Raw genomic sequence first — 27,594 nt, 5'->3', positions numbered from 1 at the left:
ATCTTCCGCGTTCGGCGATCGCGGGGCGGCGGCGGCGGCGGCAGCTGCCGACGAATAGCCGCGGGCCCGCAAATCGCTCAGCAGCTGCAGATGAGACGTGCCGCGCACACGCACCGGCGCAAACGCGTCTACCACCGATCGCCCACCGAGTGTTGCCGTTACCCGTTAGATACTCATACTGGTGATAGAGTGCGCGCGGGGTGCCCGTGCTGTGTGTGTGTGTGTGTGTGTGGGTGTTGCACACACACTTTATTTTGGCGAAATGTTGTGCGTGCGTGTGTCGGATCGTCTTATCTGCTCTGTAGTATAGCGACCTACGCGTATTGTAGTCTCATAATATTATATTGTATTACAACAGCTATTATTGTTGTTGTCAATGTATTGAAATAATAATATGTCAGCGTCTCCTCCGTGTTTATATTACTCGCACTAATATTATATCTATTATTATTATTATTATTATTATTATTATTATTACTAAACGCTGAGCGTTCATTATCACTTATCAGCGATAACAGTTAGTACGATCGAGTGCGAAACGCGACTGAATAATATGTATAGTAGTTGTTGTGGGACGGCGACCGTGACTGCGACCAGTGCACGAAAACCGATTGTCCGTCAATAACTGCAACTGTTGTGTTCGTTTACCACCACTAAACCGTCCTCCGTATCAGAGATCGCTTCCGCCTGGTGGTAGTGGCGGCGGTGGTGGTGGTAGTTCTAGTCAGCCGCTGACGGACAGATAAACTCGCCGAGTGCAGCGGACTACGAGTTACGACAGTCCGTCGCCGACGTGCATCGCATCGTGTGTCCAAGTGTATTGTGTTCTCCGCCGTCCGTTCTGCGCCCTTGTCGCATTTGTCGTGTAATATTTGTGTAATTATTATGTGCCGTTTCAAAGTGTCCGCCGCCGTACAGACGACACAGTGAACAGCACCATGAAAACCATTTTGTTGTACGTTTTCGCGGCGCTGGCCGCAGCCGTGTCCGGCGTTTGGTCGCTGTCCGTGTACACCGACGACGACCGTACGCGCGTACCGCATCCGTTCGTCAATGATGTCGTCGACCGTGCCAGGACCAAACGAGATATCTCGACTACGCCGTCGCTGCCGCCGTCAATACTGCCCGGCGTTTCCGACGGAAACTTAACGTCCAAAGTGAGTGTTTGCTACTCTTCTGATATTGTTAATGGTACCTTCTACCTGTCTATAGTAATAAACACACGTACGAACGGTGTAGTTGTAGTTGTGAACATTCATAGTACAGCAACACATTCACAGAAAGATAAAAAAAATTGTATAAAAAAATTTGCTCGTTTGAATTAGGATACCTAATGGGGTTCACTAAGTAACGGGTATGGAACAGGTATAGGTAGAATATATACAGTAAACTAGTTTTGTGCTAAATGATGTATCACTTATCAATTAGCTTGAATTACTTAGCCTTAAATTCAAACTCTAATTTTCTCTACCTAGATGAAATTAAACAATTTCATGCATTCAATAAAATAAACTTGTATTGTAGGTAGAACAAAATGTATAATTTTAAATTATAATATTGGTTTTGATTTATCATGTACCTAGGCTGTAAGATTATAGATAAGGTTCATATAATTATATAAGACACATCAATATTTTTTCTCCTTGATTACTATTTATTGTATGTAATATGTTTTAAATTATAACAAACAATAGTTATGTTGTTATATCTTTAATCTTGTTGTTATAGATTATTTTTTTTTCATAAGTGCTTATACTTTACTGAATATTTATTTAGACCTTAATATATGCATTTTGTAATTATCAGGTCAATTAATTTATGCAAGCACAGATTAAAATGACTAAATCTGACTACCGACCTAATCGTCATAATGTATAACATTAATAGTATTAATAGTAGAAACCTAATTATCCGTATCTACCTAGCACCTAACCTATGTATGCCTAATTATTAATGTTTTGTTTGATGGAATTATTTATGTATGTAACTTATTATACAAAAATCATTTGTTGTGATCCCTTGTTTTTCAACATTTTGGGGAGATAGCCCAGAATTAGTTTGGATACATTTTTTGTATTCATGTTTGGGTGCTCATCTCAACTTATAAAATAAATAAAGTAGGTACAAAAGAAAGTTACAGATTACAGCTTATACATCCTTTAAAGTATTGGGAAATGTTTATTATATGTTTGATTATAGCTAGATAGCTAGTAATAATATTGGTATTGGACTGTTATCACTTTGCTACGGAACTTAAAAATCTTGTCATCCTGCCAAGCAAAAACAGTGTGATTAAGATGCTTGATCATTAAGCAAACACTTATTACCTACATAAAATAATTATTTTTATTTAATTAAAAATATACTAAAATGTACAATAAACATATTATTAAATTGAAAGCTTATATTCAGATATATCTGTTAAGAGGTTGTCAGTACAATATTTGTTTTTTTTTCTCTTAAAACCACTCTCAATAGATAATGACATACAAAAACTCATTCAGCACATAAAGTTATAAAAATGATGAAGAATAGCATTTTTGAGGGTTTGATATATCAGCTTTGGTTTGGATTATAATTTGAAATTAAAAATTAAAAATGGATATTAATTAGTTATAAAACAATATTTTAATAAATCAGCATGTTATACCTTTAAAAACAGGCTTAAAATTATTTTTTCTAAAAAATTTTTGATTGGTGAATTATATGGTACTCCTTATAATGTTATATGTTACTCCTATTAGTCCTATTTATGTACTTTAACATAAAAAAATAAATAATTTGGCATGAATTTGTTTTGTCTTATGTTGCGGGTGGGCCAAAGAGAGTAATCAAATAGTGTGTTGACCTTCCCTTAAAATATAATTGGTACTAAAAATACCTATAATATTATAATAAATAATATATATTTATAGTAAAATAAATAGTGCTTCCAGTCGAGTTCCAAGTTATTTTGATTACCCAAATATTTCCAAGACTACCTTATATAATCATCCTTGTTATATTGACTACCTCGTGTAGAGAATCTGATATTAATAAAATCGTGAATCTATTAATAATTTTATATTTACACCTTGTAATTTGTATCATCAATTTAATTTTGTTTTGTATAATTTACTATCCATGTAATTTGTTATTAATTAACCATTTATTTTGTCAGTAAGTCGACAGTTGTTTATTAGGGTTACTATGTATCTTTTGTCATAGTAGTCGTCATCCATAACATTAAATAGTGCTTAGCCAGGGGCGGATTCTAATATTATACATATAAACAAATATTACTATATTACTAGTGTTTTTTTCAAGGCAATAGGTGGTTCAACTCCCTCCCCCCGTGTACAATTTTAAAAATTACAATTTTGTTTACTGAATTTTATGTTTATTAAAATAAAATTTGCACATAAATAATATAGCAAAACAATTTAGTATGAGACTTTTTTATTAAGTAATGCACTTTTTTGTTTTAACTCAAAAAAACTTTTCAAAACAAGGGCACTAGTTTTTTTTAAACATTGACAAATCCAATTCTTTTCACTTAATTTTTCCTATAATTTTAACCTAAATATTTATATTTCAATAAATAAAATATTGAGATCAAAAAAACACAAGCAATTTTAATATACAATGCGTCAACGTCTCAACGAATGAACATGATAGAAAAAAATTAATGTTATTATTATTGTTTTTTTTTGTTAATTTATTATTCCTAATTAAAATATATTTAACTTATATTTCCTTTATCATGGCTACAATGTTGGTATTATATATATGCATATTATACACATATAACCATAGCCTTGATAAGAATCCAGAAATTACGGACTAAGATATACTATTACTAATACTAGATATAGTATATCTTAATCCGTGTCGGAAATTAAAATAATTATGTCAATTATGATAAAGATGTGATAAATTAGTAAATAATAAATATAAAAAAAAATTCATGATAATAAATGACAAAATTAAAAACTGTTTGCGGCCATAGTAGCCCTCAAGCATACCGGCCCACCGAGAAGTTTCTCAGTATCCCCATGAGCCAATCCGGCCCTGTGCCTAGCTAAAAAATATGTTTTTCAAATTAAATGTCAACAATATAATATGAATATCTTTATAGGTACTTTTTATTTAAGAATTTTGATAGTCAAGATAACCCGAAAGTACTAAATATATATGCTTAAAATTTAATATATTATATGATATTAAGAAATATGACCAGTGGCAGATAATAAACCAGTACTTACTGTAATATCTTAAGAGAATAAAAAAATGGGTATTGTTTTAGTTTTTAAATAATAGGTACAATACCTTCTTAATAATTGACAAGATAATTGATTATTTACCTAGTACCTATTATATATATATCTCATTTAACATAATACCTATCTTAACATTATTGGTACCTACATTTTTATTGTTAAATACTTTCTAAGTTTTTTCTTTTTTTACTTAATTTAAAATAGGTAAACCAAATTTTCTATTTAAAATTAAAAATATGTATCTACCAATGAAACAATAAAATACCAAATATTTTTTATAATATACTCACATAATATTATATAGTATTATATGTTTAGTAATATCCACGCTTTCACTTGATAATAGTAACAAATTAAAAAAAATATAACAGTGTACTACTTATTTAGATTAGGTACCTAATTGTATCTATTGTATAATGCATTTTATTATTATTAAGCAATAGGTCTTCTTAAATTATCAAAGATTCAAAGAATACCTACAGTCTTATCATAGTTTTGCGTAAATTATTCTGAAAGTATGTTTATTGTTCTTTAATATACTTTACATACCTAAGTAGTTCTTTTATAATAATTATCTATGCTAGTAGGTATTTTATATTTTAAATGCTTTGTTAGAAGGTTAAATGCATATTTATCCCTTTAATAGTTTAATGAGCTTATTATTTTTTACAATAGCATACCTATAGTGAATTTATTTTAAATAAATAAAATAATTCATTTTTAATTTATCTTAAGTAATGGCATACATTTATGTCATATATTTCACGGATAGGAGCGAACTTTTATTTACAGATTGCAGTACATATCTATTTAATTCTATATTTTTTTATTTTCATATATCAAAGTACAGTAGCTAAATATTGAAATATCATAACCTCTACGTAAATGTACATTATTTGTGCATAGGATATATATTAACCAAATTTAATAAATATATGTTAATACTAATCAAAAAGTGAATGTATTGCTTTTTAAATGTTTAAAAAACTAAAATTGAATCGTAGATTTTTTTTTATTACGGGTTATCTATTTGATAAGTGTTTGAAAAATAACACAAAATATTTAAATTAATCAAAAAATAATTTAAATGTTTTAGGTTTTAAAGCAAATATGTTTTGCATTATGAATGACATATATTTAAATAATTGTAAAAAGTTCCTCTTAAAGTTATAATGCCTAAATATAGGTATAATATTTTTGTTCATTGTTTTTTTAGATAAATAAGATAATTTAGATACCCATCATATAATTTCTACATGTATATACAGTTATACTTAATTTATATAATTAAATTTAATCTCTGAAGTAACTATTTTAAAAACTATTAAAATTAAAAACAGTACATAGTATATGTTAGTACTAGAATAAGTAGGTATTACTATTTTTAAATATTTGGAAGTGGTTTGTTTAAATTAAATTAATAATTAAAAGATTTTTTTTTTTTGTGAATTCGTGTGCACAGAAAAATTAATAGATACTAATATTTATTTACAATTATTTATTTTAAAATTAGATTCCTAATTAATAGTAAGTAATATAATTTTTTCAGGTTTTTCATTTAAATGAAACTCGGCAACAATTGATGGTACACTGGGTTGGTGAAAACTCAAATGTTATCATATGTTTGGCTCGTGAAGGATATCCTTCTTCATCTGTATACATATCATATGATTATGGAGATACCTATCTTAATAAGACGGAAGAATTTAAAATTGATGCTACTAAAAATCTATATGCTTCTATTGACAAATTTTACATACATCCTGCCTTTAAAACACATGTAATTTATTATTATTTAATTATGGTTTATATGTTTATTAACTATTTGTTTTCCCCTAAAGTGTGTATATACAGATGTAATAAACCGTAAAATTTTCACAACAACTGATCATAGTAAAACTATCAAATCCATTCCACTGTCATTTGTGCCAAGTGAAGTGACTTATAAGCCTGATGAACCATCCGTGTTTATTGTCCATGACAAAGTTAACCCTACAAAACAAGTACGTACAATTTATACTTAAATACTATCATATTATTTATATTATTTTAAGGTCATATATTGTGATCGACACTCATATTTATTTTTATCATGTTGTTAACTTTTTTTTAGTACTATTATAATTTTAAATAACGTTGGTCAGCATTTATGTAGGATGTTAGTGTAGGGTACCCATATCTATATTTTTCATTTCCTGTCCTTCAAATTGAATTGATTGTGGAGAAATTTATTAGAACATAACCGGATGTTTTAATATTTATGTTATTATCAGGGACAGGAACATTTTAGTTTTTTCAATTCTGGTTTTGATTCTAGGACTTAATACTTATTTATATTTTGTTTTCATTTTAGATTTTGGGTTATACTATTTAAAGGGTTAGGGTTTTTTTTTTATTATGTTCAAATCAACTAGGGTTTTTTTTTCTTATTCAGTTAACTGGTATAAGTGCATGTAAATGCATTTGTCACCCCTTTTCAAGGGAATCACAAATACACTCTCTCATTAACTTATTAGGATTAGATTAATGAGTGATAACCAATGAGGCTGGTATTAGTCTTATATAGATTATAATAAATTACATTAAATAAAATTTAAAATCTATCTGAACACTTATAATATGAAAAACGTACTAATAAACCTAAAATAAATATTCATTTATTAATACTAAATAAATTATTTGAAAATACATTTTAGGTATTAATTAGTTGTACAAATATAAGGTATTAAAAAAATTTCCAAGTACAATTTTGAAATTTTTAATATTTTATTTATATTTTTAAACATTAGAGTATTAAATTTAAAACAATGTGGATAATATTTAGTTTAATAATATGCACAATATTACATGTATATGTGTATCCACAGAATTAATGCAGTAAAGAAAAAAAAAAAATTTTTGAATCATTTCTAGTACTTATTGAAATGTTCCTTCATTTTTTTTAGTTATGGATAACTCATGATTTTGGTATCACTTGGACTTCACTTGAAGAGCGCGTTAAATCATACTTTTGGATTCCAACAAAATGGAATTTGTATACTAGTGGACATTCATTGGTTATACAACGTGAAGAATCAGCTACAACATCTACTGTAATTGCTGTTTCAGAAAATATCAACTCTGGCCAAAATAATTTAACTACTTTAGCTGTAAATGTATTACAATTAAAAGCAAGAGATGACTATATGTTTGTGACTGTACAACTTTCAAAGGTATTAATTTATAAATATTTATCTATATTAAATAATTTCAATTGTATTCAATACAATAATGCAAATTTTGTTTTTTTTTAGAATAATTTAGATCTATTGGTTAGCTACAAAGGAGGAAATTTTGTTCGAACTCGATTTGACACTGAACTTGACAGACGTGATTATCATATTGCAGATATCACTGCTAATAGAATAATGGTTGCTGTTGCTCACACTCGTACTTTGTCAAACTTATATATATCTGATGTAATACAGTCTTCGAATGAAGACACAGTATCATTCAGTTTGTCACTTGAAAGAGTGGTCGCATATTTCCCTAATATTACGTGGACAGAATCTTTAATTAGGTACTTACACTATTTTTATACTTATTTAAAATATTAAATAAGTGATTAAATAAAATTAAAATAAATCTAGTATTTCAAAGTTCTAACATAAACCTTAAAAAATTAAAATTTTAAACTGTAAGTTTATAAAATTCCTCTTTGTCTCATATAAGTACCCTAACTTTTGCTTTGAATACTCCTCGTTTGCTACCATTTCCCTAACCACTGCATTTATAGTTGATAATTTTTTCTTTAATGATACTTAATTTGAAAAACCTTATTTAGTAAATGTTATATTTTTTCCTATCTCTTAAAAATCTAATATTTTTGTTTGTTAATTGTATTAAATAAATCATGAGATATATATTAATATCTATTAAATTATTTTTAATAGTTAATTATTTTACACTTTTGTTGTTTAGATTTTTTTGTTATAGTTAATATTAGTAAGTATATGTTAAAATTAAAATATTTATTTTAATATTAAATAAGATTAGACAAATACCAAACTTAAACATAAGGACATTAGGTCTTTTTATTATTGTTATTTATTAAATATTTTAATATTCAAGCAAGATATAAGTATGTAAAATATCACAATTTAAAAATGATCAAATTGAAATATCAAAACAAAAAATTGACACTTAAAATAAATATGTTCATACATTTAAATTTGATATAATATTTGAATTCTCTCTAATATTAAAACTAGCAAAACAAAAATTTGTTATGGTAATATGTAAGTAAAGCAAAAAAAGCAAAAACAACATTTGTAGGTATTTTAAAGAAGTCATTTTTACTTAATAGTTTATTTTAATATTTATATAATCCTTAAGAAATAATGTCTCTTAGAATTAAATAATAATGTTATGTTTCAGTGATTTGTGGGCTGAACCATTTGCAGATATCCACAAAGTAAAAGGCCTTCAAGGAATCTATATTGTTTCACAAATTTCTGCTTCAATGCCGACAGGAAGTGTGGACATAGGTCCAGAACATATTGTAACTCTTATCAGTTTTGATTGGGGTTTTGATTGGCGGTTGCTAAATGTTACACGATCATTTTCTCATTGTGAAAAGGTTTTATATATTTGATATATCATTTAATGTTTTATGATTTTGTATTGACTTCTTTCTTTCACTGCAGTCGGATAACTGTTCTTTACATCTTACTCAAATGTTTGCCCATGTGTATCCTGTCACAAGAACTCATACATTCATTTTATCATCAAAGTCTGCTCCTGGAATTATTATGGCTACTGGAGTAGTTGGTAAATCATTAAAGGGCAATCCTGGAGTTTTTGTCAGTAGAGATGCTGGTCTCACATGGCGACAAGTATTAAAAGAAATGCATTTTTATAATATTGGTGATCATGGAGGCATTTTGATTGCTGTCCGGTACTACAAAGGTGAAAAAGAAGAAACCAGTCAAATTCTTTATTCAACTGATGAAGGAGAAACATGGCTTGAGAAAAATTTCACTAACAGTCAAATTAAAGTTTATGAGTTAATGACTGAACCCGGGGAAAACACTACTGTTTTTACTATGTTTGGCTCAGTTATGGAAAAACATGAGTGGTTAATAGTTAAAATTGATCTAAAGAACGCGTTTTGTAAGTATTATTATAGTAGTATTAATTAATAAATAATAATCTAGTTGTTATGATCTTATATTTAATACACATTTTAATTCTATTATTGTACAGTTATAAAATAGTAAAATCAATATTTGACAGTTGTCAAATAACTGCTGCCCAATGTTATTAGTTTATTAAATCCAAATTAATTTTTATAGCTTATAACTGCACCAAAAAGGATTACAAATTTTGGTCACCTACCACTTCCAAAGATCATTTAAAAACATCTTGTGTTCTTGGTCAGACACAAATATTTCAAAGAAGAGCGCCTAAAGCAAATTGTTACAATGGAATGAATTATGATCGACCAATTCAGACCATAACATGTGATTGTGATATTGAAGATTATACATGGTAAACATAATTTTTTTTTTAAGTTAAGCAGTTTATAAATAATTTGTTGTAAAACATAGTAAATACTATTTAAAATTATCATCGTCATTGTCATTGAAATATTTATATTTATTTTTCAGCGATCACGGATTTTCATGGTTTTCAAATTCTAAACAATGCATTAGGAATAAAACAAGTAGCTTTGATCCTTATTTAATTCCATCATTTTGCAAACCTGGTTTAATGTATAATCGTACAAAAGGTTATCGCTTAATACCTGGAGATATGTGTAAAAATGGACGTTCATTAGAATTCTTACCTCAAGAAGTTCCATGTCCATTTGAGTATGTGTGATTATATAAATATTTAAAATTATTTATTTATTATTTTTATTTTTTTAGGGAAAAGTCAGAATTTATTTTAGTTGCTCAAAAAGAGCGTATTCTTAGGTTGAGTGGTAATTTACCATATGAGGTATTACCTGTGCGTAAACTTGAAAATGTCATTGCTGTAGAGTTTGATGTGGAAAATAACTGTGTTTTTTGGGCTGATATTGTTACTGATACTATTGGGGTATAATAAATAATTAAATATATATTTTTTTATTCATGTTACTCACTGTTAAATTTTTTTTTTAGCGACAATGTTTATCTGATGGCAAACAAGGTCCAGAAATTTTAGTGAATTCCGGTCTTAGTAGTGTTGAGGGAATGGCATATGATTGGATATCTAAACATCTTTATTTTGTCGATGGTGCGTTGGCTAAAATAGAAGTTATACGCACTAATACTAAAATTCCTGGACACATGCGCAAGACTGTACTAGGTCCTACTCATCTAAAGAAACCTCGTGGGTTAGCAGTTCACCCTAGACTTGGGTATGTATATTATTAACTTCATGTCAACATTGTTAACATATGCGTTATAAAAAATGTTTTCAGTTATTTGTTTTGGACCGATTGGGCTGTTGGTGAAGCCAAAGTAGCAAGAGCTAATTTAGATGGATCTGATGTGAAAACATTAATTAGTAATGATTCTATTGAATGGCCAAATGGATTAGCTGTGGATTATATAGCTGAACGATTATATTGGGCAGATGCACGCCATGATTATATAGCTTCTTGTGATTTACATGGAAATAACATTAAAAAAGTTATAAAAAATGACGTAAGTATTGAAATTTATTTATTTGTTAAATAAAAAATTCATTTAATATATTATATATTTTTAATTTTAGGAAAAAGTTTCTCATCCATTTGCTGTAGCTATTCTTAAAGATTGGATCTATTGGGATGATTGGAAACAAAATTCTATATTTATGTCTGATAAAGATCACGGTGCTAAAATACAAACAGTTGCTTCACATTTGCCAGGATTAATGGATTTAAAAGTATGTTTGTATAAGATCATGTATATATGTATATATTACCTAATATATTATATAATATTTTTTTAATTTGATTACTTGAATTTAGGTTTTTTCTCATATGTCACAAATTGATAAGAACGCATGTTCAAATAATAACAAATGTTCACATTTTTGTTTTGGTTTACCGAATCAAATGTTTTCTTGTCAATGTCCAGATAATATGAGTAAATCTGATAATAGTTGTCTTTGTCCTGGTCTTAAAGAACCATTTTCCAATGGAACTTGTCCATCAGGTAAACCAATTATTGTTTTAGTATTCTTTTCTAATTTATATTATTATTTATAAGTATATATTAATATTATAAATTATTTTTAACTTTGATTTTATTGTTACTTATCTATTGTAACTATTACCTATTGCCAGTATATGGTTTTTTTTCATTAATAAAATAATGTTTTATTATATTATACCTATATTTTTACTATAATAAGTATTGAATAGATACGTTAGTCTTAAAAATGTACTATAGTAAAATTAATAGTTACACATTTATTATGATAAACATTTTCTATTATTGGCAATTAGTAAAATAAATAATAATTTATTTGGTAAGTGTTATAATATAATAAACATTTATATTTTTTTTAATAGCTGGTCAAACTTGTTCAGTTGATTATTTCCAATGCGCTAATGGTAACTGCGTGCCTAGATATTGGCAATGTGATGGAGATAATGATTGTGGAGATAATTCAGATGAAGTAAGATTCTTCATTATAACTAATTTAAAATTATGTTACTTCTCCTTAAATTATAATAATTACCCAAGTGTCAGGGGGTAGGCTGAGGGGACTGCAGCTCCTCCCTCCTTATTTTAATTTTTAATAGTCTATGGAAATTGCAACAAAAATCTTAAATTATATTTTACAAACATTGATCAGCTCCCCCCCATTTTTTTTTAATAATAATAAATAATAATAAATTTAGTAGGTAACTAAATATAAGGTAATACTAATATAATAATAATATTATGATAAATAATATATATATGTATATATTATGTGATATAATAAACATGTAAATTACAAGTAAATATACAATTTTTTGATTAAAATATAGTAAATATGATTAATTCTGTTTATTATTTTTTTCTGTAAAATATATTTACCTATCTATATTTATTATAGCTATTAATAAAAATTCAATTTGTTTAGGTCAAGTGTACCAAAGTTTCATGTGGTCCAAATTCATTCCAATGTGATAATGGAAAGTGCATTCCATCATATTGGACCTGTGATTTTGATCCTGATTGCGAGGATAGTTCAGATGAAATAAATTGCAGTAAATATATTTTTATATTATTTTAAATTTGATTAAAATAATTAATTTTCTTTTTTTTTAAGTTAGTCAATTAAAAAAAATATATATATGTATATTTAATTAGTCTACTACTTTCAAGTCACAATATGATCTTTCAAATACACAATTTTTATTATACAAACTTTTTTTATTAAATCTATAGAGTTTTTTCAGTTTTAAAACTATGTTATATTGAACATTTTCAGAATATTCAAATTGTTCTGTTGGACAATTTCGTTGTAAGAATGGCCGATGCATTTCGATGCACTGGCGTTGTGATTTAGAAGACGATTGTCATGATGGATCAGATGAAGTTGATTGTTTAAATATTTCCAACAATTCTTCATCAACTTGTCCACGTTAGTATACACTAGATTGTATATCTTAATTAAATTTTGGATTTGTATGCATTAAAATAAGCTTAAAATAAAACACATTAATGGATTAAAAAACCTTGAAATATGGACCTAATAAACGGTATTAACATCAAATTGAATTCTCTCAAAAAATATGAAAATGCATACAAATTCTGACTAATTATAATCAAGCAATACCAAATGGAAAAAGGGCAAATGTAAAAATATTTAATGTATTTTATTTTCTTGTAGCAAGTAGTTTCCATTGTCCTGGTACTGCAAACACTTGCATTCCAGTCAAATGGCAATGTGACGGTGAAAAAGATTGCCCTGAAGGTAAAGATGAACTTAATTGTGATATAGCAAACTGTGAATCTTGGCAATTTGAGGTTTGTACTAATTACAAGTATTCAATATAATAGGTTATGTTTATTTTAATTTTTAATATTTCTACAATCTGTTTAATTAGTGTGCCAACAAGAAATGTATATTTGCATCTTGGAAATGTGACGGAGATGATGACTGTAATGATGGATTAAAGAGTGATGAGGTTAATTGTACAACTACAAATAGGACTTATCCTGTTGAACCAACTACTCCATCTTTACCATTTATCACCAATGTTAGTAACAATATTTTAACTAAGTATTTTGTGCTTATGTTACTAAGTTATTGTTATTTTATTTTCTAATTATTTAGGGCACCTGTAGTGAATGGTTATTCCGATGTAGTAATGGAAAATGTATTCCTTATTGGTGGAAATGTGATACTGTAATGGACTGTGAAGATGGTTCAGATGAAGAACAATGTGGAACTTTAACTCCTACAATTTCTAAAACAAACACCTCAATTGTAACTCCTAAAAATATGTGTCCTCAGCATTATTTCCAGTGCAACTCTGGTTTGTTTTTTTTTTTTGTTTTTACTTATAAATAATATTATACTAATACAATATTTTGTTTAATATAAATGATTATTTTTGACATAGGTTTATGTATTGAAGACTCGTGGGTATGCGATGAAATTTTTGATTGTGATCAGGGTGAAGACGAAACTAACTGTAAAAATAACAATTTTGTGGGTCGTTGCAAAAATAATAGCAGGGAATTTAAATGCCGTATATCTGGGTCATGTATTAGTATTGAAAAAGTTTGTGACGGTACTCCACAATGTCCAGATGCTAGTGATGAAATGTTTTGTACCAACAATAACCAAAGTAATAGTGCTATAATTTATCAATAATAAAATTATTTAAATATATCCATTTTCTAAAAAAAAAAACATAAATTATTTAGCTCCCGGAACACCAAGTTGTGGGGTTGGTCTATTCCCTTGTGATGGCAGCAGATGTATACCAGCATCAAAACGATGTAATCAACATAAGGATTGTTATGATGGTACTGATGAAGAGTATTGTGATACAACAAACAATACTTTAAGTATACAAGTGAGTATCAATATTTACTTTATTAAAGTTATATTCTATTTAGTCACAATATTTAAAAAAAAAAGAAATTATTGATGTTTACCTTCCTTTATTTTTATTTCTGTATTTGCATTAAAGATAACTTTCTACTGTGTTACTGTGTTTTGTTATCTTTTTTTTTATTATTATTATTTTATATTGAGTCTGTATTAGGTTATTAACAATTTTTACATTTTTATTGTAGGTGTCTTTAATGTTTATTGATGAACATGAAACGACTTCAAATTCTCTATCTTTATATTGGGCAGCACCAAAAAATTTAAGTTTGGAATATTTACCTTCTATCAGTGAATCACGTATGCCAGAAACATCAGTTAATAAGACATGGGTGTCCGTGACTAATTATAAGTTTACATCACTTAAACCATATACTGCATACAATATGACTGTATTTGTCCGTCAAAAAGATGTACCTAATACTATCTACCCACCTGCTTTTTTCATATTGGCATCAACTGCAGAAGGCGGTATGTTTAAATTAATCATTTTAAATATGATTTGAAAATATAACTTTTAATTTAATTTTATAGTTCCAAGTGCTCCTCTGAATGTAATAGTTAAACAAGTAAATGCAGAAGAAGTTTTAGTAACTTGGACTAGACCAGAAAATCCAGCTGGTCGCATTTCATCTTACAATGTTTATGTTGAGCCACCTCATCCAGCTATGGTTTTGTCTGTTGAAGCTGATTATAATAATGTTACACAATCATATCCTGTTCGATCATCGTTATATCGTAGAAAAATTGAATATAGCTTTTGGGTATGCTTTGTTTTTAACAAAGGGGAATAGTAGCAACCGCATTTCATATGAAAAAAGCCTTAAAACTAGGAATAATTTTCTAAAACCATTCTTAAAAGAATGCCACATTTGCATTGCGTATTGTTTTTGTTTTACAAACATAGACCATTGCAAATGTTATATTCAGAATAATCCTCGGAATAATCTAGTTTAGTCTGTAATTTTTAAAATTGAACAAATTTACATATTATTATATTTGATTTAAAGGTAAGATTATTATCTAGGGCATCTCAGAAGCTTCTATTGATATTTTAATTTTAAGACAAGTTAAATATAATAATCATATAAAAATAACAAAGCAAAATAGTGATTATTGTGAATATATAATTTTCTATGTTGAACATTTGTAAATTAGAGAAAACGCTTGTTGGTATGGTGTCCTCTTAATGGATTTGACATATATTTTTTTCAGAAATAAATCATTTGGTAATGTGGCTATAAGTTTTTTCCATATGAAATTGGTTTATTGTTATTCCTCATAATGTAGTTGTTACAAGAATGCCATTCCCACATAATATGTTGTATCCATCATAAAAACCTACTTTACTGGGTGATTCTTTTATCAAACAATGATTATTATTTTAAAATCTATTAATGTTTTTGAAAATATTACTTTACATAATTTCCAGTTGAATTAAAACATTTTTTATTTTATTTTAATAAATTTGGTATATTGTACGTTTTCAAGACTGAAACAACATATTTAGGATTGGTTGCCTCTTAAATATTATTAACTTAAATATTTGGTCTAGGTTACTGCCAAGCTATCAGAATTTGAATCAGAACATTCTGCTGTAAAAAGGTTCCATTTCGAAGAGGATTCTCTAGTAGATGTTGATTTAAAACTAAATGTTACTGCGAGAACAGAAAATAGTATCACTATATCTTGGGAAAGTGTTGAACATGCAGATGGTTTTAATATTGTTTCTTCAGCACCAATTAAAGAAGGGCCGTATCCAAATTCTATTCAATCATATAATGTATCTAACAATAATAATGCATTAAAGTTTACAAGTTAGTATTATTCAATTTTTTAAAAAAATGTTATTTTTTGTTGATTTTATTATATTTATTTTCAGTTACTAAGCTGTCACCTGGTGTGACATACACAATAAATGTAATACCATACAATAAGCGTTATACTGGTATGAAATATACAATTGTAACAAAAACTGACGGTATGAATATTGAAACTGTTTAAACAATATTTAAACAAATGTTTTTAATCTATTATTTATTTAGGACAAGCATTACCATCTGTGACAAATATTACTAGTGTTTTGGTCAATATAAAAGATAAGAAAGAGTCAACAATTAGAGTACAATGGAATGCACCTAAACAGTTTGGAAAAACTAAATGGCTCTATGGGGTTTATTATGGTACAAATGTTAATGACCTTCTAAGTGGTATGCTAATCCAGAAGCTTTATTATATCTATTTAAACAGTAATATACATACAAATTTTTTTAGGTCCTAAGTATAATACTTCGGCAACCATAGCCATTCTCATCAATATTGAATCTTGCACATCACTTATGATTGATGTTGGAGTTATTGGTCCCAATGGTATTGGACCATTATCTAAGATACCATCTAACATTAAAACTCCATTTGATCCAACTGTTCCACCTAAAGATATAAAAATTGAACAGCTTGAACACACAAATCAGCCCATGATTCTTATAAGTTGGAAAGCATCTTGTCACCCAGTTCAACAGTCTTACAAAGTAAGAACTTTTCAAATTATGTTTTAAAACCTTGTTTATTACAACTAAAATTAAAATATACAATTCTTTTTTTCAAGGTAAGTATTTTGGAGTCCAACAAAAATAAAAATTTTGAAGCTACTGTTCCAAATGTATCTGACACCGAAGCTTCATTGCATTTTTCTGTTAACTATGGTGGAAATTACTTTATTCGTATCTCGACCATGACACCAAATGCTGTCCCATCATCATTGATTAATTATCGTGCCCCAGAATTGCCTTCTCCGCACCAGGTTAAGGTATTTAGCATGCCTGATGGTCATTATGAAATATATTGGCATAAACCTAATATAACTCTTCCACTTAAGCCATCGTGAGTATATAATGAGTATATAAATATACATTGATATAAACATAAATTAATATTAAACTTAATCTTCTAGGATGGTGCATTATTTGGTGCATATGTCTGAGGGCAGTGAATTGAATGTCACAACTGCCAAGACCTATCAAGCTGAAGATAGTCCATTTATTATCATTGATCCACCAACAAGTAATAAATTGTCAGTGGCTGTTCAACTGGCAACAAATGAAGGTTATGTATCTAAAATGTCAGAAGTATTCTCATTTATACCTCAAAGTGGTTAGTACAATATTCAAAACAAACTTTTCATTAATTATAAATAATAAAATTAATATTATTATTATTATTATTAATATTTCAGTTGATAGTCAATCTTCAGAAGTGGTTGTTGTTGGTGTCAATACCGGGTGGATGTCTATGATTTTGGTATTATTAGTTATAGGATTATCTGCAGGCCTAACATATTTTGTTGTTAGACATCGGAATCTGCAAAATAGTTTTGTACAATTTGCCAATAGTCGATATGATACACGGTCGGGATCAGCTACTTTTACTGGAGTTGATAGTCTTGGTTAGTAGTTTATTTTTATATTTTTCGATTTCTTATTAACTTATACTTATTTATGGCACAGTTATAAATTTATAATAATCTTATACAATTTTAATTTCTAATTTTTTAATTGAATTTGATTATTTGTTCATGCTCTCATAGGTTTAGGAGTATTTAAAGGTATTCAATATAATAGAAAAAATATTATATAGTTTTGTATACACAATCATTTGATAGCTTGAATTTTTGTATTATTGAATATATTATTAATTTAATTTTTCAGATGATGAGCCAGCAGTTCAAGGCTTTTCAGATGACGAGCCACTAGTCATTACTTAACAATTATCAACTGATCGTTCCGTCATCTGTGATAAAGCGTAACCATTTATCTCAATCCAAGTGACATATTATTTATATTTATTAGAATTTAACATAGAAGTCAACTTCTTTATAATATTATTATTTACCCTTAATTATAGTGTTGTAACTGTTTATTTTTTACTTGAAAATATGTTATTTTATCCCTTATTTTATACTTTTATTTTAATTTAATTTTTCTAAACTGTTTGCCTTTAGTTTAAATATATCATTTATGAGTGAACATGTAAAGTTATATCCTATTGCCAAAATAGTTGTGACCCATCTCAAGTGGCGTCAAAATGGAAAAATAAATTGAAAAATGAAATATCAAATATCCACCCATCCACCTATTATACTTTGTGCCATGAAAGATTGCAACTCCTCCACTCATCTAAAAAATGGAATTTCCCCCACTATGAAGTTGCTACTATGTACTATGAGACTGTTGATAGGCTATGAGCGGACTAAGTGTTTTGTTAATTGTGGGGTGGTAGTCTCTCGCGATGTAGAGTATTTATATAATACTAAAAAAAGTTCAAAATGTTTTTTTTTGAGAAATCTAATTTTGATTTCACGAAAACTTAAAAATACAAATTGATAAAACAAATGTTCTTAACTTTCTAATAAATGGGTTTTGGCGTCACTGCCCTTCTTTCTGACTATCTGTAAAAATCGAAAATATTGAATAAAATAATAGATATTATGTTTAAAATACAATTGTTATAATTTCAATACAATATGTGGTATCAATAAATTATATCCTGAAAATAACTATGTCAATAATCCATTTTGTTACCATACACATGTTGTAAATATAATATTAAAAACAATTGTTATTATTTGATTTGAAGTGACTTCTGAAATTCTTTAAAAACCTTTGCTAAATGACTGAATTTAATGTATTTATTTTCAGTTGTTATAAGTAATATAACCAGTATATCATCGTTTTATTGTTTTATATTGAGTTTAAAGAATCAATTTTAAGATATTAAACAGTAATTTACAAAAATTACAGACATTAGCATCCAACTTGAATAGACTTTCAATTAATACATAACATTTTATCATAAAAATTATAAAAATATAATCAAATCTCTTGTATATTATTTCCTAGTGAATGGATATTGTTATTTTAATTTAATTTTTTATAGTATTATAATAATCTCCCTTTTCATTTGAATAATTATTTGTGCTCAAATATATTTTAAATATATTTAATTAATGGCTAAGTAGATAATTAAAATAAGTTTAGTGGCATAGTATATCTAGATTTTATTCATAACTGCATAATATTAGTTAAAGCCATACAAGTATTGTAATGAGAAACTGCCCAATTTCTACTTATAATATTGTATGTATCCATTGTTTTTTTATTTATATATACATAATACAATAATACAAACACTTATACAATATTTAAAATAAGTATATAATTTGTTTATGCCCTATGTCTTGTCAGCTGATATAACGAACAACTTTACATAATATATTTTAACATGATTTATTTATAAATATATCTGTGTAATTTGTAATTAATTTCACAGTTGTAAAAACCTGAAATATACTGTTATTTATATGATATTTCATTGATAATGTTTCATTAAAAGTTGTATGTCTACTTAAATTAAATCAATTTTTCTTTGATTTAGTCATTTATAAAATACCAATCTACTTATTTTTTATGATTTTTCGAGGTTTTTATATTTGTTCTGTTTATATTATTGATTATAATAATTGATAACAAAAAATAAATATAAATTTTTATTTTTGCTTAATGACTCAAAATGATAGTTGTTGAACTCCATTCTAAAAGAAAAAACATTAGGTAGAAATTCGGATAAATATTCTATGCATCAAACTTAAGATAGCAGTGTGAAAGTGAGAAGTAAAAATTCTAACCAAGTGTGGCCATTACTCTTATTTTCTAATGAATCAAACTATTATATTTTTTTTAAAGAATCACTATAATTATCATATAACATAATATATAACATACTAACATGATAAAATATCATTTTATTTGTTATTAAGCAATATCATATCAAATATATTATGTAAATCTATGTGTTCGTGCCCTGTATATAATTTTTAGAATAATAACTAATAAATATGCAGTTATGATCCATTGCTGTATCAACAAAATGTGCTGTTAATTTAAACTGCAGCTATTTATTGTACTATGTGGTTTTAATTTTACTATTAAATTTATTATTGGGCAAATATTTGGTTGAATATAATTGTAGTAGGTACCAAAGTTAGAAATACTGTAAATGTAATGTAATGTTTTTTTTTTATTACTTATCATTTTAGTGAAGTTGTGAATAATTTTAAATACAATGTATTCATAATATAGGTTGTGAAAAATAAATTATCAAAATATATTTGTCTGATTAATGGAACTATTGGAACTATAATATTATTATCGTGAATTCTTTTCTATAATTTTTAAATTATTGTTTAAAAGTTAAACAATATTGTACTACTTTTAGTGATTTTTTAAAATCACATTAAAATACAAAAGTTATTGGCTCATTGACAGCCTATCAGTTTTTGTTTTTATTATTGAAAAATATAATATTACTAATACACTTCTCTGGGCAAATGGACAAATGTCCAGTACATAAAACATATTTTTCATAGCCTATATCAAAACAAAATAAATGAACAAATATATAACTTTGTATACTAATCTATAATTTTTCTACTACCTACCTTATATATTATTTTTTCTATCTATATATATTATTATTTTAAAACGCAACTAGCATATTTTACTGTTTAGACTCCATCATGTCTATTCAAACAAATTAATCATGCATATAATTATTGTTATTTTTATTATTATCATTATTATTATTTATTTTATTACATATATACATGCATTAATATAATATTATTGTCTTTCAGTTTGCATTATGACTGATTAAATTATAATTTAAGAAGTGTGTTTAGTTCAAACCTTTGAATATTATTATGCTTTCTGTTTACTATTATCGTATTTCTATTTAATATATAAGGTCAATGTATTCCGAATAATGTAATATTAGATTAAAGTGTTTGGTTGTTGTATGAAATTCAAAATACTATATATAATCCTATGTTTCTTTAGTAATTCATGTTTTTGTTTTTATTTTTTTACTTACCAAAATCTTTAAGTATAAAAATAAAAAACATAATTATCCTAAAAAGATTGAATGGTTTTGGTTGAATTAAAATGCTATACAATTTAATGAGAAAAAATAAAATTACTTGAAAAAAAATAAAAAAAATTAGGCAACACAAGTAAATTATACATTTTGAAAAAACTTCTTTCTTCTATTTCAATGATATCTGATACTTTTTTAGTTTTGAATGTAGAACTAAGTGTTATAGATCAAATTAGCTTAAAAAAAAAATGTAGTCAACTCAAATTGTGTGCTAATAGTGTTACCATTTAAAAAAATGCATGTGTTTCCCATTCGCGGACTTCATAAATAATAGTGTAGGATTGCGGAGGAATATTGTACACCATCAAAGTATGTACTCCAAACTAGAGTTACAAATATAAAACAAAAATCTATTCAACATTTGTTTCGGACGTCGTAATTAAACGCAAAGGAATGTATATCTTTGATGACGCCTATATATAAGGACACCACCACCGTGAATTCAATAAAATTATTAGTTTCAATACGTTTATCACATTTAAAGACATGCCTATTACAGTTGGTAAGATCAAGTTTAATAATCTAAACAATTATTTTTTATCTTGCTAGTTTTAATTGAAATTACAAAGGTGTATTTAAATTAAGACTACATTAAATTTAAGATTGATAGGTAAGTTTCGATCTAAAGCCACAGCAGTTCAAATAGAACCCCACACGTGTATGCTCACGCGAATCGGGACACGGTAAACGAATAGACGATTATTATATGGACGATGTGAGGGTGCTGCAAATGTACGACCCCGCATTATTTGGAACAGCTAATCCAACTTTAGGAATTTTATTAATTTATTGCATAGATGATTCTAAATTCATTTTTCCCTCGTTTTATATTATAATGTACCCATCCAGTATTGCAGCTTTAGTATTATATACTTAAAACAAAATAATATAATATCATATTATAGTCGGAAGGTGCGTACCAATAAGCGTGTGTGAGTGAGGCGGGGGAAAGTGAATGCTGTCCATAATAAACTATCACGCGTTGTGTCAAAAACATTTTGTGTTCTTAAACAAGCGATCCGAGATAATGGAGTTCGATTCTGCTGCCAATGACATTTTGGCTTACTCGGCGCGGTGACCATTAATCCAAAATATTGAAAAGAACAATGCGATGAAATCAATGCATTCATATTACGTCGACGCTAACACAATGCGTATATAATATATATATATATATATATTATTATCGTCATCCGGTCAAAATAAAAATGATAATGATTTTTAAAGCAGAGCGTACAGGTATCCGGTAAGTATAAACGTGTCATTGTAAATTTTTTTAATTGGTATTTCTTAGTGAGTGTTAAAAATAATACATTATCTGTGGATATACGAACATTTGTTTACGTGGATTACCCTGTATCGACTTAATCGCGTAAATATGGTTAAAAATATGAGTTAAAACTATAAATTAACACGTATTAATATAGTGACTATTATACTGATGAGGTTAATTTAGGAAATCTGTGGGGATAAAACCATCCCTCTTAATTTACGTCTACCTACCTACAACTTATGTGCTACCATTCGGCCCGTTACGGCGTTACATCGGCTATTTTCGATTACGGCTGATTATTATAACTGCAGATGCCTAGTTTAGATTTTATACAACTTAGATGTCTATCATAGGTATATATTAAATTATATGATTTCAATTAGGTACCTACTATGTCATATTGCAATTGTGCAAGATAAGTGATTCCCATTATTCCCAACGTAGACGCGTGGTAGGTACCGCTTTCTTGTGGGTTTTTTTAATTTTGACTATTTTGAAGCGAGCACTAAGGAGGACAATTCTCATGTGACTTTAATTTTTATTATAATGAAATATAATATATCTAGGTAACTGCGTGTATGCGTACAATCAAAAATAATTTAAGATAATGTACCATAAGTAATATACAAAACTATGTATATAGGGATGCATAAGATGTACATGACATACCTAGTACATATACTATTATACGAATTTAGTATATAAAATAAAAATTGTTTGTAGGGTTTTGTTTTTAATTAAATTAAATTGCTGATTATAAAAATCAAACTATAATTTTTTTTAAATTTATTGGTGGGTGGTGTGGTGTGAGATTTTTGAAAACCTAAAAGGGATGTTGAGTGAAAAAAAGTTGGGAAACACTACATTACATTAACCGTAATAAAGGCGGACATCAACTAAATAGATAATATCAAGTTAATTTTTTACTTAAATAGTTGGTAGATTTTCTAATTAATTTAAGAACTTGATAGTTTAATTGAGTGTTAAGATAACCTAAGTTTTCAATTGATTTAAAAACAATCCAACAAGTTAAAATTAAATTATTTTTTGTTTAAACGGTTTATATCTGCCTACATTAATCAACAAGGTTCCTACTTCATGTCTGTATATTATGTAGCTTAACACATACATTACAGTGACATCTACTTGACATCAAGCTGTATGCACGTCTAGGTAGGTGGTACACTCGAAATATATTGTACAGCAACAACGGAATGATAGTTCTCCGGGTTTCGGTTTTTATTGTTATGCGTTTTAATAATCTCAAGACTTGTGAACTTGAACAACAATTTATTGTACTCTCAATACAAATAAAAAATAATTGAATGGAAAACAAAGTTTTTGTATACACAAACTATATTATAATATAATAAGTAGTTAATTAAACAACCAACCTATTAAAAAATTCATATAATAGGTCTGAAAGATATGAGGACAATTTGAATATTTTAGTACCATTTGAGTTAATTTATATTATAAATTTATCAAGATTGTACCCTAACTTCCGGTTAACCTACCTATCTACCAATATATAATAGGTACATATAGCCATATAGGTTCTACACTACTATAAGTAGATCCAATATTACATAATATTATTATTATATTTTTTTCCAAAATCATTTTTAAGGATTATTCTCATATTTTATATAATTTAATAACTTAGGTAACTAGGTAATAAGTACCTATAGAAACTATACTCATTTTGATTTAGATAGGTAATATAGAAGGTACTTATAGCCACATTATAATGTTCAAAAATATCATATGCCTATTAACAATATAAAGTTTGCAGATTATCATTTAAATAAATAAAATTACTTAAATATGTTTATTATTATTATTAGTATACACAACCTAAACAATTCAAAATTATGGTTCATAACTCATAAGTATCCTAATTTATAGTTACTTAAGAATTACTATAATCAGAATTTGAATAAATTAAAGCAAAAATGGGAGTGAACACAGACCGTGTAGCATGTTCAAATAGGTACGTATTATAATTTATAATATCCTTTTTCGGAATTAAATATTACTTATTCATTAACGCGTTAATATATTTTGAGATACCTACGGATCAATGCAATATTTTTTAATGATGTTAATAAATTGTCCAATGCACTACGGAGGTACCTATTACTTGGAACTTTTGACCGTATTGTATAGATAATCCCGAAATTTCCCAAAGCTTATATACTTTCAACGAAACGTATTCACTAAAATATAATGTTCTTTAAATGTACTAAATTTTGGTTTGATAATTTATAAAAATATTAGGTATCTACTAATTACTATCGTCTATCATCTCAATTTTTTTTTTTTTTTTAATGCGTTTTAATGTTTAAATAAGCCTAATGAAATTAGTATATTGGTACGATGTACCTACCAATTATTATAATTTATTATAATTAGTTATTAAACGTAATTCTATAAAATATTATATTTTATATTCTATAATTTTAATTATGAACGCGAACGGCATTTCTTTAATAATATCTGCAGCACTAATAATCTAGTAGGTAGTGTCTCTAATCGACAATTGCTATCTCACTACCTCAGTGCCGCCGTGGTGTCAGCTATATTATAATAAATTAACAAATTATTATTTATTACAGTCTACTCATTTGTACCTATAATTATTCATGGATAATAAAGTAATGGATCGCACATAAATGCTTACCACACAACTATTAATGTTAAACTTATAAGAATAGATACGGAGTCTATAATATTTTTATTAATTCAAAAACCCCACAATGTTTGACTTTCTTAAATAAAAGGAAAAATCTGTGAATCTTTCCAAAAAAAGACCACAGCCCCATACGTACTTGATACATAGGCTTGCCGCCTTGTCATATCTATTGTTAAATTGTCTAAACACTCTAAACAATAAGAAGTAGATAGATTAATATATATATATATATACCTATGTATTATATTGGTTAATACTAAATAATAATACATGTTATACAATTTTATTTTATTTTACAGAAGGCTTTTAAATGAAACTGTTAAAATACATTCCTACGTATATTAATATTAGATCAACGTTTTTGAATTTATCTTGAAAAAATTCAAATTTTTTATTAAAAAATCATAGATATTTGATTATTCAATTATTTGTTTTGAGTTTATGATAATGTTATGTTACTGAAAAATCGAAACGACATTATTGTAGTCCATCTAAAAGTTATAATGCTTTCAAGTTTTTAATTCAAATACAATTTTAAACTTCTGAAGTGTTATATAGGTAATAGTTACCTATATGTAGAATTTAAATACAAAACAACATTTTGCGTAAACAAACTAAAAATGTAACACACGTGTTAGTTGCAGTAATTTAGAGGTATAAATATTTTATTTACACTGAATCAACAAATACAAATGCCCTACATTGTCCAACAAGTCCGAGTTGAATTTGTTGGGAGGTTTTTGGAAAGTTGTGATAACTTTGCGCACTTCATAAAGTTTATTATGTTATAGAAAGTAAAAATCAAAATATTATTATACATTTTCACAAATTTATTTTGGTAAGATCATCGTCGTATTTTCGAATTTTCCAAAATTAAAAATTGATGAAAAATGAAATCATAAATAATGATTTTTGTAATTAAAAATAATAATAACGTAGATAATTTTATTATTACCATTTAATCTAGGTATGTCAATGCATTTAATCTAAATCTTTATTTTTTATCTAAATATTTTATTAGTGACTGTAAACTTAAATCAATTTTTAACTGTTACTAATTCTTTAAAAGAAACAATTTTTATCGTGTTGTTCCCTATTAATAATTAATGAAAGAATAATTATCCAATGTTATACTATTCTATATTATTATCTATCATTATTGTGTGCTCTATTACTTACTAGGTACTATTTATAAAATACGTAATACCTATTGTATAATATTGTTAATATTAACGCATTGATTTTTAATTATTAAGTTTAATAAAATATTAAACATTTTAATTTAAAATGCATAAAATATAAAAATTACACGTTTAAATAATATTATTATAATTTTTTAGACTGATCTATATTTAAATCAAAAACTAAGTAGATATCTGCAAACAGGCCAGAGGGTATTTCCTAATGGTTTAGAAGGTATTTATTGGAGTAAGAAAATGTTATTTTAAAGCTAATGTTCAACATTTAATACATAGGTAATATTATTTGTTCACATATTACATTCAATAATATTTATCAAAGAATTGGTAAGAGGAAATTTTTTTAATTATAAAATGATTAATAACTCATATGATTAAATTGGATATTATTAAAAATAGAAACTAAAACATGATAATAATTAATAAAATAAATTTTAAGAATATGTTATTTGAAATTTACAATATAGTATTTTTTAAGTATATACATAGGTAGTCGTATAGATAATAGTAAATTAGTAAGTATAGGTAATAACACTAATAATAGTTATTATTATCCATTAATTGTTAAAAATCGTCGAATATGCGTTAGTGTAACGAAAAAAAAATATGCAAAACCCCCCAAAATATGCAAAATAAAATTTCATATTTGAATTCTCCGTACTATAAAACGTATTTGTATATTACTCTGCTATATTTTATATCACCTATGATGGATATGCAAATGCTATAAATCCCGAACCCTGCTAATAACAAATAGTAGGTATACTATGTACATATAATTAAATGAGAATATGCGTAGGTATTGTAAGAAAACGTAATTTTTACTACAAAATAATTTTTCCATTTTAAGTAGGATCATGAAGTATTCATTTTTGAAATCAAAATTCAAAATCTAAGATTGCATACATTTTTACGTTTTTCCCGATAATAAAGAAAAATACTTTGAAATTTTTATTTTTTTATCCTTCCCATCGGCCACCATAACCGGAAACACTTCCACCTCTATTACCAAAATTTACCAACATTTATATAAGTGGAATATTGCATTTATACAGAGGTATTTTCGACGGATAAGTTAACGATAATAACTTATAAGAAATGTCGAAA

The 27,594-nt window shown here is 26.8% G+C and overlaps 1 protein-coding gene across 2 annotated transcripts; it reads left to right on the top strand.

Annotated features, from left to right (window-relative positions):
* The first annotated feature begins 258 nt into the window (after window positions 1-258).
* On the top strand, window positions 259-21,226 carry LOC132917826 (sortilin-related receptor-like). Of its 2 annotated transcripts, XM_060978762.1 has the most exons (33): window positions 259-1,157; window positions 5,809-6,039; window positions 6,101-6,262; window positions 7,205-7,471; window positions 7,553-7,818; window positions 8,676-8,877; window positions 8,945-9,410; window positions 9,593-9,788; window positions 9,908-10,111; window positions 10,169-10,340; window positions 10,406-10,644; window positions 10,708-10,933; window positions 11,004-11,156; window positions 11,242-11,428; window positions 11,788-11,894; window positions 12,348-12,474; window positions 12,699-12,851; window positions 13,101-13,237; window positions 13,318-13,470; window positions 13,548-13,749; window positions 13,837-14,064; window positions 14,144-14,295; window positions 14,519-14,801; window positions 14,865-15,094; window positions 15,886-16,147; window positions 16,213-16,311; window positions 16,376-16,540; window positions 16,605-16,861; window positions 16,939-17,213; window positions 17,284-17,483; window positions 17,566-17,775; window positions 17,917-17,934; window positions 18,038-21,226. In XM_060978762.1, the coding sequence occupies exons 1-33, from the start codon at window positions 939-941 to the stop codon at window positions 18,091-18,093; spliced, it is 6,504 nt and encodes a 2,167-aa protein (XP_060834745.1). In that variant the 5' UTR covers window positions 259-938; the 3' UTR covers window positions 18,094-21,226. The 2 variants fall into 2 exon arrangements, with proteins under 2 accessions (XP_060834745.1, XP_060834746.1); XM_060978763.1 differs by lacking the exon at window positions 17,917-17,934 and having other exon boundaries at window positions 260-1,157.
* Window positions 21,227-27,594: the final 6,368 nt, after the last annotated feature.

This window comes from Rhopalosiphum padi, chromosome 1 (assembly GCF_020882245.1).
Source record: "Rhopalosiphum padi isolate XX-2018 chromosome 1, ASM2088224v1, whole genome shotgun sequence".
In the NCBI taxonomy this organism is placed as follows: domain Eukaryota; kingdom Metazoa; phylum Arthropoda; class Insecta; order Hemiptera; family Aphididae; genus Rhopalosiphum; species Rhopalosiphum padi.
Note: the sequence above shows the minus strand (reverse complement) of the source record. Positions and strands in the feature narration are given on the sequence as shown.